General features: G+C 41.6%; 1 protein-coding gene across 4 annotated transcripts in view; it reads right to left on the minus strand.

The window, feature by feature from the left end:
* vps13b (vacuolar protein sorting 13 homolog B) overlaps positions 1-13,812 on the minus strand; it is a 329,852-nt gene that overhangs the window by 136,236 nt on the left and 179,804 nt on the right. For 2 of the 4 annotated variants that reach the window (XM_030393719.1, XM_030393718.1), the window contains exons 27-31: positions 12,198-12,312; positions 7,943-8,084; positions 6,111-6,383; positions 5,607-5,763; positions 5,114-5,225 (exon numbers count right to left, since the gene is read on the minus strand). In XM_030393719.1, the coding sequence (XP_030249579.1) occupies positions 5,114-5,225; positions 5,607-5,763; positions 6,111-6,383; positions 7,943-8,084; positions 12,198-12,312 (799 nt within the window). Of the gene's footprint in view, positions 1-5,113; positions 5,226-5,606; positions 5,764-6,110; positions 6,384-7,942; positions 8,085-9,026; positions 9,094-12,197; positions 12,313-13,812 lie in introns of all 4 variants that reach the window. The other 2 variants (XM_030393722.1, XM_030393720.1) reach the window with 1 other exon arrangement.

Here is a 13,812-nt window from a genome sequence, read left to right on the forward strand (position 1 = left end):
AGGAAAGGGAAATAACAAATACACATGGAGACACAGAGAGGAAAAATAAAAACACGTGGGGATAAAAAGGACAGCAGAAGGTGAAAACGAAGGAAAAGTATTGGATGGAAGTATTCATATTAGACAATATAAGACATCAAATATGTACTGCAGCCAGACAGAAAGAGCAGGAAAGATCAGAAAAAGAGGAGGAGAGTAATGACATTAAAGACGGGTAAACAGGGGCAGGAAAGGAAATAAAAATAAGAAGAGACTGTCGCATCAAACAAGAAAGTAAGGGTTAGTGAAAGACGTACGGACAGAAGGAAAGAGGGAAGAAAGAAAGAAATGTCGAAGAAATAGGAATATAAATTGGGTAATAAGGAAAGGTATATGTTAAAGAGGTGGATTAGTTGATTAACACCAGAAACAAATGTGGGAAGAGTAAATAAAAAAGGTAGAAAAGGGGAGATGATTAAAAAGAAAGCCCCAATAAGAGCAGACATACTTTTAAAGTGTCTGAGAAAAAGACATAGGAGAAGCGGGGGAAATAGACAAATGATAGAGCCACATCATGTTGACTTGGCTCTGCATCACCACTGACACAGCAGCCTTCTCTGCCGTTACCACAGAGACAGAGGCATGTGCACGGATCAAAACAAAAACACAAAAAACATATTTTGCAGCAGCGGGATGCTCCCTGAGTCTCCCTCGGACAGACCATGAGGTAACAGAGCATGTGATGGAATCTAGAGCTGTGTCATCTAGGTGTGGGGATGTCGGGAAATGTGCAGGATATTTTAAGACACACTCACACTCTCACTCTCTCACACGCACACACACACACACACACACGCACACACACACCCACACACACACTGATTTAATAGGGCTGATTTAATAGGGCTCCAAAGTCTCCCTATATTCTTACACTGAGTCAGAGTTTGTGTCAGTATTTGTATTGGTGGCAAATAAAACTTTAAAATCCATAAATGTTTGACGAACAACCAAAACCTAAACCTTGAATTAAAACTGTATCCACAAAGCCACATTTTTGGGCAAGGGAATTAGCTAGTCATTGGATACCAGTCTTATCAATTAATATATATTTCACGTAATTATTTAAATAAAGATTTCATTCAAATTTAGAGTTGATAAAATGCCCGATTACAAGGCCAGGATATTAGCACATTTAAAAAATGTTTATCTCTCACACACAGACATCCCAACATGCAAATCGCTATACTTAAATAGGGACACCCAGTCTCCACATGGTACTTAAAAGAGTAGCCCCCATTTACCACAGCATATAAGAAGCCTTCAATTGTGTTCCATAAGTGAAAAAAAAATCTCATTGGAAAAAGGGGGGAGAAACAGAAAGAATGAGAGAAAATAGGAGCGGGGAGCAAAAGATCTGTGAGATTTTACAGAGGGCCTAAACCACAAGAAAGTCAGGGCTGAATGCATGCTGGACATTCCCTGGGCCGACGCTCATGTAGTTGGAAAAATCCCGCTTTTTCAAGACAGGAAAATGATTTCAGCTGTGCAAATTGACAGCGGCCTTGTAGCTAAAGGTGGAGAGGGAGAGAAGGGGGAAGCCTGCAGCTCTGTGTCATAATTCCTGCTTAGTGGTGAAGCCACTGGGGACGTACTCCTTAAGGAAAATGAAATTCAACATCACATGATCACATGAAACTTTGCTAATTGTTACCAAATGAACCTGGCGGTGGATAACATTGTAGCCCTACCGCTTTACAGTCAAACAGGTTTATTTTACATTCTTTGAAGAAATCTATCTCCTTCAAATGATAAATACACAATGTACTCTGGAAACGTGGAGGCTGAAAGGGAAGCTGCGGAGCTTTGAAGTGTGTCAGAGACGTTGTTAGCTTAGCAGTACCGAGATATGCTCTGTCAGGATGTTTGCACATGCTTGCTATTTTAGCCTTCACTCCTGTCTTCTCTTCCATGGTGGCATTACAGTAAATCATGGCAAAAGACAGGGTGAGGCAATCATTTCATGTACAGTAGACAATAACAGCATGGGTGCTTAGATCAGTCATTCAATTATGACAACGGATGTAATTAGTGGTGGGCTTTAAACAGAATTGCAGTAAATGGCTACCGGCACTCAAAGACATATTTCTTCCTATAGCCACAGTTGGTTATAGATTGTAAACACACATTGGTTTGCGCGATTACAGACTTTCACCATGACTTTCTCCATGCGACTTGGGGGAGCCTTACAAGCAGTAGAACTCAGCACAGATAAAGCCCGTAATGGTGCTTGGAAATGGTATGTCAACAAGGCCCTGATCTCAGGGTTATCAATCATGTGACTCAGAAGTGTGATCATCCTAAATTGGAGGGCAGATGTGAACAGGGAAGGTGGTGAGGATAATGCATGGTTAGGAATAGAAGAATGAACACAGAGAGTGGTTTGTCATAATTCCTGGGTTTCAGTGCAGAGAGGGAAGTGGTGACTCTTGGCTTCTGTGCGCAGAGGATAAGAGAGTGTGTGAACGTGGATGTGTTTGTACACATGGCCATGCCTCCTGCTAGTGTTTGTAAAAAGAGTATGTATATTTGTATTTTATGTGTGTGTAAATCCAGTTGGGGTTTTGTCTATTTCACATTTGGCATGTCGAGTTACTGTATTTGTGATGTGTGCTTGACTGTGTATATTGCACGCCCATGTGCATGTAGAGGGCTACATGGAAGCGTTTGTTCGTTCACGCCAGGGTGGAGCATCGTGCGAGGCAGTCTATGTGTATGAGCAAATGAGGGCACCACAGCCACATAGCCACCAATCCTCTAACTACCAGAGGAAGAACATTACTGGCCAATATGGAGTGAAATTGCATGGCTGGTCTCACTGGTTTTGGGGCAGAAAGACTGAGAAAAACACCAGATTATTTTCCAAGCCCACAAGATCATCATTTATCATCTGACATGATAACAACATGGCCAACATGTCAACAAAATAAATCTGGGCACAGTTTCCATGGAAACAGAGTAGTTACATCCCATTAGCTGTACTAACTTGTAGCAAAACAAAGGTCTTTTTTAGCACGGTACACTGTGTGAAAGTAGTGGGGATTAAAAAAACAGGCCAAAACTCCCTAAAAACAGTAGCTATGGTTACTGATCAATACCATCTTTGCTCCAATACATCAAACAAGCAAATGAGAGACTGTGTGGAGGGAGACAGCTTAGGTACTCTGGAAGAAATGTGGACAATATTGGACAGTGTGGCAGTCCACTCCATCTTGCCTTGATGGTTACAAGCAGACATGCTCATAGGCCAAGACCCCCACTGCCTCCCCGCTCCCTGCAATCTTTCCGCATATGACACTTCTACCAGCTGAAGGCAGCAAAGAAGCCTAAAGTGGCCTCTCGTAGCCTTATGTTGTCCACCTTCTTCTTTTTTCCCTTTTCTCCACTTCACGTCTTGTGTCAGCTCACATCTCACTTGCAGCTGCACAAAGCATTTGGCACCACTTTTATCTCCCTCATTACATGTGTTTGCCAGCTCCATATCTGCCCATTCACACAACTGCTCACACAGAAACACACACACACACACACACACACACACACACTCACACCGAGGGGCTGCGGTTTCGAGGCAGCTATGACACAATCCAGATTCTCTTAGCTGCCTATAGCAGGGAAATGTGTTTTGCGCAGAGCCGTTTCCCTCAGAAGTCAAGATTTTCCCTGCCTCGCAGCTTTGATCCACATGGCATGGGGGGCTTGTGTCAACAGTCTTGCGTTTCAGCTGGAGGGCCCAGCAGACCCCCAAGGTGTCACTCATTGCTCTCTGTCACTGCTAGGGCAGCTTAACCACAATGTGGCGCTGTCACCCGCTGTACACTAAAATCTTCCCATGAGACAGCAAACATCATGAGGACACAGAATTGCATTCACATACGAATGCACACAGGCTCAGACACACAGACACCAAAAAACACTTGCCTCACAACAGGCTTTATGAAGTGTGACTTGAGGTCAGACAAATTTGAGTAGCACCCCTTAATGACCTGTAGTCGAATGGCAAGTTTTTTGGTGGTCTAATACTACCAGCAGTGTGTATTTTCATGCAGAATGTGATATATAACTGTGTGAGTCTGACATAATTTAAGAAGAGTCACAGCCAGCAGTTTAAGTCTGTCAAGAGTTTGAGGTAGACTCAATAACAAGTGTCTTGCACATCTTATGGTACTGGCAATAATGAGGATAAAAACAGAGTTTGTGCAAACAGTAGAGTAATAGAGAAATAGCAACGTTTTCAATTAAGTCTCAATAAACAGGCTGCGCAACGGTTGTTATTAGGAAGCAGGTACTGATGGCTGAGGCCAGGCTCAGACCACAGGAGTTTTAAAATCCAAACCGTTCTCGAAATCAGACGTTCTTCTCTAAAACAGGCACACACTTCAAGATATAAAAAAAATGGCGCATGACACACGACAGGACATTGTTCAGAATTTTGTGCACCACCTCACATGATCTCACATGATGTCATGGGGGAGCAGATGTTAACAAAATGGAGACTGAAGTGGCACAACAACATGCTGTAGTATTGCTTTGCAGTGGACTTAGTAAAAGGAGTCTGGATGAAATTGTTAGGGAGAAGCAGTCAACACGTGCTGCCTATTCTTCAGCGAGAACTGGATGTGAGATCTTAGCTGTCAAATTTAACATCAGTCAACACTAGTATATTAGTCATCCTCAAGGGGGAGCATGTTTACTGCTCCTTGACATCAGCTGCACCAGGATGCCTCCGTCGCTGGCCGTGCTCATCCTTGGAAAGTACTGACGTAATCATTCAAATTATTTTTGTGATCATCGAAATAATCAGGGTGGCCTCGATGAGCCTGCAAGCAGCTCAGGAGGTTTACGAGTGGGTGTGTAAAACCGGCACATTACTGGATAATCTGGGCACAACAATATTTTTTAGCAATACTTACTGCAGAAAATGATTTTAACTCATTTTGTGAATGTTTCACCCAAAAAAAGGCACCAAAAGGAAGTAAGTTTCTATTCAAAACTGTAAATATCCATTTTTCTGTCACTATGATCACATAATGTTAATTCAGCAGACAGATTGTGGAGAAATGATAGCTGGTCTTACTGGTAGATGTCTTTTCGCAGCACAGTGCGGGTCAGAGGGTTGTCAGCCTGAGGAGCCATACTGAGTGAGCCCAGCTTTAATACCAAGGTGTCCTCTTTTTTCACGTGGGAATCTACAGGGACACACAGGAAAAAATCAATACACTGTATAAAGAGGGACGGATATTACACATATACTGTAAACAGTCAATATATTTATACAAACTTACCACTATTAGTCATTACTACCAGCAGACAAAACAAGACACTGTAACACTTTTATGTTCTGTAGGAGTGTATACAACTGCGGTCAGCTATTTGTCTGAGTAATGTCTCTGCATACCAGTGTGGCAACCCTGCTATGTCTGGTTGGCCGTGACAGGGACTTATACAGGCACCACAGACCTGAAGAATCTAAGACGTCGCCTGTGACGAAACGTCGTCCGATTGTTGTAAAGTTTTCCATGCGAAAAAAACCCAAGTGTACGTTCCAAAGCGACAAGTAGTTCTCTGACCTGATGCTGTGTGCTTGTCTTGTGCTCTGGGGCAGAAGACCCTGATCACACTGGTGTTAATGTAGATGAGAGGCAAACACCGCGAGGTCAGGGTGTGGCTTCTCATTGGCTGACCTGCTGACTTCCCACGCTCTCTGTACCGTCTTGGTACTGTAGCCTGAAGATACATAAAGCCAAAAAGCAAAAATACATAAATCCAGAAGATCTTGATCACAAGTTTCAAAATGAAAAAATAAGAACATCCTCAACATGGAGTAGCCTGAATTCAAAGCCAGGTATGACAGACAGACAATTAAATCAATCCCAGAGGGGAAAATTAGGTTATCGTAGCAAGCGGGTATATTCAAGTACAGATACAATCAAAATGCAAGAGCATATATAGAACTAAAAGCATTGTTTTCAATATCAACACTTAATGCAAGCTCTTTTGTCGTCGATTCATCATATGGGTCAAGCCTTGACATACTACATAGATACAAGATCTGTCAGACACTTGTCTTCTACCTGGAACACCCCTGCTACAGTAGCCAATAAGGGGCAGAATAGCACCACATCGAAGGGCTGGGTTGTGAGCAGGATTTCTCTCAGGTACTGTGGAGAGTTGTCTGCCAGAGGATCAGAGGTCACCCGCTGACCGGCAGTGGTAGCACCGCCGCGTGTTGGGCGCTCTTGCCGGGTGGTGAGTTTGTGACGGACATTTTTGGTGACAGCCTGGGTGTAGGTGATGGACAGGAAGCCGTGCTGCTGGTGAGAGCCCTCCAGGACCTTGGCTGCAGTCTGGCCAGTGGTAAGATAGGACAAATCACACTGATGATGTTTATTACACGGAGCAAAGGCAGACAAAACGTATCTTATTCAGTTATATTTTGGTCTGATTTCTTGGATGAGGGTTAAGCCGTGCCAAAAGTGACATATGAATACCATGCTTCTATTCAACAATCAATAGAATGATAGATACACTAAAATAATTATTCCTAAAATGTTGAGTATTAAGTGTTTTATTTACATGTAATTTCTTTATTAATGTTATTCCATCAATTTAATATGAAGAGTCATTTAATTCAATGTTTTCTTTCATGTTGTAACACTGTAAATAAGTTTAACAACTTAGCTTGATTAAAATAAATGAACGCAGAATTATACAATACAAACGTATTCAATTATTATGTATTAAGTCGAGGGGAACTTCTACATAAACATAACGTGTTTTTAAAGTGTTTATTATTCAGGTTTTATTCATGAAAGTAATACAGTCGAAGATGGTTATTCTGTCGCCTGTGCCAAATCACATATCTAGTTATTCAATTTATACACATTGACTCAACATGATAGAAAAACTTGGCATCTGATGTGATCCTTTAAATTGGACTTATGTAACTGAATACGAAGGAACATTTACAGGTAATTCAAATACTTAAAGTCAATATTTTAGGGTTAGTTAATCTTTTTTTTAAGTGAAGGGATTTAATTCAATACAGATCACATCAAAAGATTTACATCAAAAAATTCTATATGGAGTATGGAAAGCCAGGTTAATAATTATCCATTGTACTTCAGGAAAGACTTAACCTCAACCAAAAAAAAAGAAAAAAATCTGCCCTTGAGTGATACAATTAAAAAGAAAAGAGGCCATGCTGAAGCTAGTAGCTAAAAAGGAGAATATTGAGCAAATGTATTCATATGCTGTGCAGTAATTTAGATCAGATCAGCACATCAGCCCCTTCTATGGGATGTATACACTTTTAGGAAACCGATTTAAAACTGCAGCTGTCTACTGAGGCTGAATTATATCTGATTTATCAGAGAAGGCTTCAATCTTATGCATCATTTGCAAAGCAAATACAGGCTGGAAATCATGAAATGCCCAATAAGTATGAGAAAAATAATCTCCCACTGTTACATGAATATGAGAAAGACAGATCTGACATCAGGGTAAAGTCTAAAAAAAACTTCCACTAACAGTGGACTACTAATAAGAGAATTCATTGATAAAAGCGTAAAATCAGCATCCTCTCGGGAGGTGTTCTGTAACCAAATGAAAACACATAAAAAAAAAAGAATTCTCCTCAGAGATCAAGTGTGTTATATAACTACCCATAGTGGTATTTTCATTCAGAGCTTTATGTGATTATTTTTTATCAATTCATGATTGTTACTTTGATTACATTCAAGCGCATGTAGAAGATTTCAATGCAAAACTGTGTTTTAAGTGTTTTAAAGAAAAATGTAAGTCCTGGCTTCTGAATTATCTCTGAGGAGAACACAGATCACTTCTAGGCCACTGTTAATGGAGGTTAAGCAGAGTCAACTGAAAAGGAGAAGAGCTGGATTCTTACAGGAGGGAAAAAGCCAGAGAAGTGGCTGAAAGTGTCTTGCTTGCTGACGGGTCGAACCAACACAGTGCGTCTGTTCAGCTTGTCAGTGCAAGACAGGACCACTCCTCCACAGCTGCCTGAGCTCCGAACACCCTCCTCCATACTGGAGGTGAAGAGAGGAAAGGAGGAGGGAGAAAGGGAAAGTAGTTGCCAAAAGGGTCAGGGAAGGTAAGAAGCAAGAAATACAGAAGAAAAGACAGAAAAGAAGGGAAACTTCAAGATCATTTTGGAAAAATTATGAGTGAAGTGATTAAAACCACAGGAAGTTGCACCAGCTTGAATCAGCTGAAAAATTGTGGAATGGCCTTATACGATCCAGTGATAAGCGCACCGAAGCATTACACACTTGACTGAAAAAACTACAGTTCACAGGCTCTCAAAATGCTTCACGCTTTAACGCTGAGAAGGATACTTTTAAAGAATTTTAAAGTGCACATTCTTTGGTTAATTTATGTGTAATGTTCTCTATCCAACACATGTTCATTCTTTAGGTATCAGTATAAGACCATCACCAGAATAAGATTTCATCAACCAGAGACTGAAGGCCCATGTCCTAGTTTCCTCTCTCTCTCTCTCTCTCATACACACACACTTGCACACACACACTTGCACAAACACACATACACACACTGCACACACACACGCACACACACACACGCACACACACACACACACACACACACACACACACACACACACACACACACACACACACACAGAGAAAGAAGAACGGCTGTTACCAGATTACATTGGCTTGATTATTTAGTCAAGCACAGACACTGGAAAGACAGGGGAATCTCATAATGTAAATATAATATATTTGTGATTTGATTCTGTTCTCCATGAATATTTTCAGGTGTACCATAATATTTCACATGTGGGCACCCTCTATTATAACCAGAAGAATTGTTTTGTCTTTATTTTCCTGTCTGTCCAGCATGAGCAGAGATGAGGGGCCTTGATTAGGAGCAGCAGAGTGGCAGAGGCACAGTATATAGAGGCCTAAGGCTGCTACGGCTGGTTCTGGGACAGGCAGAGGCCTCACCACAGCTGTCTCCTTGCACTGCAGAATGAGTCCTTCATAGTGACCAGAGTGCCAGCCCTGCCCTGGCCTGGAGAGACACACAAGGCCAAGTTTTAACTCGGGCATCTGGCACTACTCATAATGCTGTGGCAGGAACTGATATTATCTCTTTAGTAGCAACAGTAGTTACAAAATTGCATTTAGATAAGTGGACCACAGGCATTAGTATCATTTGTATCAAACTTTCAGCAGCCGGGAGGCATGGACAGAAACCTTCAATGCAGGTAAATTAAGTATGAAAAAATACCATTCTTATTGAAATTTAGACACTGCTTTCACATTTAATCAAATGCAACACATGTCTTTATGGAGGGAGATTGCATATAAATCAAAAAATGTGGTGCATGATAATTTGACTGCCATGTGTTGTTGAGGCCATCCATAAAGTACCTGATAAGCAGAAATCAGAAGAGGTTAACATGATGACAGTCAAAACAAATACCAGTCTTCATGCAGAGCACTACAATCACTAAATCTATTGTATATAAAACACATACAGACATTTACACGCAAAGCATTATTATAGTTGCTCTACAATTTACAATCACGCAGATCACACATATGGAAAAACGGTTCACACAGTGGTTCAACACCATCTGCGTCAATTCTTTGATGCCCCCCTCTTCAGTTCTGTAAGAAAAGAGTAGGCCTACTGCTAAGTGTGTATGTATTTGCATGTGTTTCATGCATCATTATCTTGTGTGCATATGTCAGCTCTTTCTGTGTGTGTTCTATTCCGAATATCTCTTTGTAATCACTCCCTTTCAGCTGTAAGAGTGACTAATACATATGGACCCCCCACAGCCCACAACTCTTCATCTCTCCCACCATCCCTCTCTTTTCTCCCTTTCTCTTCTCCAATGCAGTCATCCCTCGTTCTGAAACACTTGGTTCAGAACAGCTGGTAGACATCAACCCTAAACTGTGTGAACGAGGGTGGACTGTCACCGGCCGAACTTCTTCATCAGGGGGCATCTGTGCGTTTCAGCACAGTTGAAGGGGCACTGCTGCTAGGGGAGACTTTGCTGAAATAAGAAGGAGAAGACGCTTCCTAATTTTTTGAACTTCCCCTAAACAGTTTAATAACCAATTAACCCAGCAATGTCTTACTTCCATGTTTTCCCTTTATTCACCTCCACTGCTCTATCAAGAGTGAGCCCCACACCTACAGGGCTCAAAGCCCACCTGATTTCATATTCCCACTCTGTCATCTTCCTTCCCTCCTCCAACCTTTCTCGTCCTGCTCTTATTTTGATACAATCAAGGATTTAATAAGGTTTTCACCTCCCATATTTGCCTGATCTATCTAACTTTCCATTCATTTTCCAGCAGTGAGATAGCTAAGGCCAGACGAGACATTTTCTCTGTCAAGCTTGATTTAATTTGACCCAATGCACACAAATAACCTGGGCTGGGTGATGAAATACCTCACAATTATCTGTTCAGAATGATTAATATGGACTCCAACCCCTGTGGGCTCTCTTGTATGTGTGGATGATACAGATTAGAGTGCGCCAGGAGCTCAGAGGTCCTCCACTGTGTCCTAAACAGCCATGACTGTAACCTGGCTTGGATGATAGAGTGCTTCTGCCTGCCAGAACTTTGGTCGGTTTAAATGTGTTGAGACCACGTTGTTAAACGCACATTAAACTGAAATAACCTAAGAATGAGAAAATTGACCCATTATCTACTTAGGAAGGCATAGAGATCGACCCAAAAGATTAAGGTTGGCTCTGTCTCAGAAGTAATTGGACACACACCTGTGGAGAGCAGCGTAGTGTGATATAATGACCCACGACACCTTCACGCTCTAAAACTGTCTAACCACTGACGTTGTCCTGGCTTAAGCTGATACTCCATACTGTATGCAACACATGTGGCCTGACAGAATATAAATCATCTGACTACAGTGAAGCAGGGAGGTCTGTGAGAAGCTTGCTAGACACTCAGTTTCAAAGCCAAGATGATCGCCTCAGTCCCTCTGTGACCTGTACAGGACACAGCTAAGGTGATTTTAAAATCTGGCAAATCAGAGTCAATAACCATTAACATATCAGTGGTTAAAGCGTTGATTGTTAAAGATGGGGGTTCAGTATAGGCCAAGGGCCCACAAAGGTCCAGCTCCCTTTTACTCTGTCTGGCTCGATCAGAGAAGGAGGCACTTAAAGGAACGTATGTACCGAGGCATGTAGGCACAGAGACATGCAAACGCGCATTCGTCTGCTAGATGCAACATACTGGAGTGTTATAGAGCACTGTTTCAATATGTCCTCAGGCAGACACAGGGCGAATTGCCTCCTGCTAAGTGGTCTCTTCCCAACAGAGCAAGACCTCAGGCACGTACACAGCGTACACTCAAGCTGCTGATTCCATCTCTGAGGAATGTGATCAAGGCAAGGAGGAAGAATTACAGGGAAAAAAATCATGATTTAGGTATTGAAAAGGAAAATGTAATTGATGGGAAGAATGCGCATATAGGGCATAAAATAACTATTTAGGCACAGCTTCAGTTTCACCGTGTTGCAGTACGTGCTCTCATAATTTCAGAGCCCGGAGCTAAATTACCCCATTTTGACTGGAACTTCACATGGGGAGAGATTATCATAAGGATGCAGTGGAACATCGCCCGGTGGTTTTCCTCCCCTAACAACGTGTTAATGTTTCTGCAAATCGACTCCGACACAGCAGGCACAGAGAAAACGACTGACGGACTGACTGAACCCCTCTGTATTGTGAGTCAGTGTTGGGCCCGCCCAAGGCCCATTCAACCCGTTTGTCTAGTCCTGGTGATCCATCTGTCTGTCTGTCTGTCTCTCTGTGGTCACAGCCACAACAGCTGTCTGGAAAGACAGTGATGCTGAGGTGATAATGTGAAAAATTACCCAAATGAGGAGAAGTAGAAACAAACAAAGGGTTAGTGGTATTGGTGGAAAGTATGTGTTTAGACAAGTGTGTGATTGGGTGCAGAGTGACCTGGTGGACTGACTGTCCTCAAACCGGAGGGTCCCAGTTTTATCACTGGCTCCCCTGGTGCCACATCATGTAGACATACACATTTCTACTTGCAGACCTAAAGGTTACCAAAAATACGCTGATGCATAAATGTATTAACATGTACGGGATGTGCTGTACCTGCATCTGTAGTGGTCGATGTTGAAGCTGACAACTTTACATTTGATCTTTGTATAAACATCCTGGACATCTACTGAGGCACTCAGGTCTTCCAGTTCACTGATGACACAGATCTCTGACAGAAATACGAAAAAGAGGAAATAATGTTTTAATACATTAAAAAGAGGAAGTGAATCACAATGGAAAGACATACATTAATTAGGCTACTTACTTAACTTAAGCAACATTGCAAACATAGACAAATACATTGAGTCAAGTATTGTACTTAAAATGGCAACATTTTGCAAGCAGTATTATCGTTGGTGCCACTGTTGCAAAGACAGTTGGATTATTTCTGTTTTCCTCACAGTCACAAATAACAACAACAGTTTTTTCAATCATTTAGTCTACAATAAAAATGCATCCCCAGTTAACCCTCCTTTTCCTGAGCAACTTAGTGCCCAATGGCAGACAAAACTGTACAGTGATAGCAAGGTAAACAGGGACCTTAGGAAATCTACTCCAGCCCATTTTGAAAGATTTTTTTTGTACTTTTTACTTTAATTTGAGAACAGTAGTTAGTAGCTACTATGTGAATTTTGATGATAAATAGAAAATAAAGTATGATGAATTATTACTGGTGAAGCTACCCGGCAGTATATAAAGTTGTTTAAATCAGCAACCTCATCAGCTGCAAAATTAGTGACGCTCACATACCAACACATCAATAATAATTAATTGTAAGAAAACTGCCTGTTAGGAAATGTGAAATTGTTGATAAACAATCCTTTTACTTTACAAGTATATGTTGATGCTGACACTTCTGTAAGTTAACATTAGATTAAATATTTCTATATGATTGTTTTGCTACTTTTACTTCAGTAAAAGATCTGAATTCTTCTTCCACTATCAGTAAATGTGATTGCTGCGAGTTTCTCTCTGTTTTTGTTGCAATATGTATGGCACCACTGTACTTCGAAAATAGGCAATGCAGCTGAACTCAGACATTAATAGATGAAGTTTCATCTGTGTGTGTTTGAAATTCATTTCTGTGGGCACAGCACTGTAGCTAACCCTGATCAGGTCTTGTTTCTGGTCTTGATCCAACTGCTGTGGTCAGTTCCTGCACAGTGGACACACAGTGTGTTTCTGAAGCTGATTAAAGCCTTAGGAAATCGTACTGAAATACATGCGTAAGATGGCAAAGCAGGAATAACCTCAGCTGGTTATAATAAGAGTGTGTATGTGTGTGTGTGTGTGTGTGTGTGTGTGTGTGTGTGTGTGTGTGTGTGTATGTGTGTGTGTGTGTGTGTGTGTGTGTATGTGTGTGTCTGCGCGTGCATGCGATTATGCTGTATGTGTTTACACAATACTTAACGTTCACGTAGACTCTTCAGTGTGTGTATTCATTAAAATGTATGTGCATGCCTCAGTGCACCTTGTGTGAATACAAACCCACCCACTGCAGGCAAAGTGAGTAAGCTTCATAGAAGGACTGATTAACTTTGTATTGAACCAAGCCTGTGAGCTTAACTGTTGCTTCTCTCTCATTGTTTCCACAGACAAAGTCCCACCATCACAGGCTAGCTTGGGAAAATGGACTTCATGCATGCGAGACTATGGTTGTTGTTGTACT

Source organism: Sparus aurata, chromosome 17 (genome assembly GCF_900880675.1).
Source record: "Sparus aurata chromosome 17, fSpaAur1.1, whole genome shotgun sequence".
NCBI lineage: Eukaryota > Metazoa > Chordata > Actinopteri > Spariformes > Sparidae > Sparus > Sparus aurata.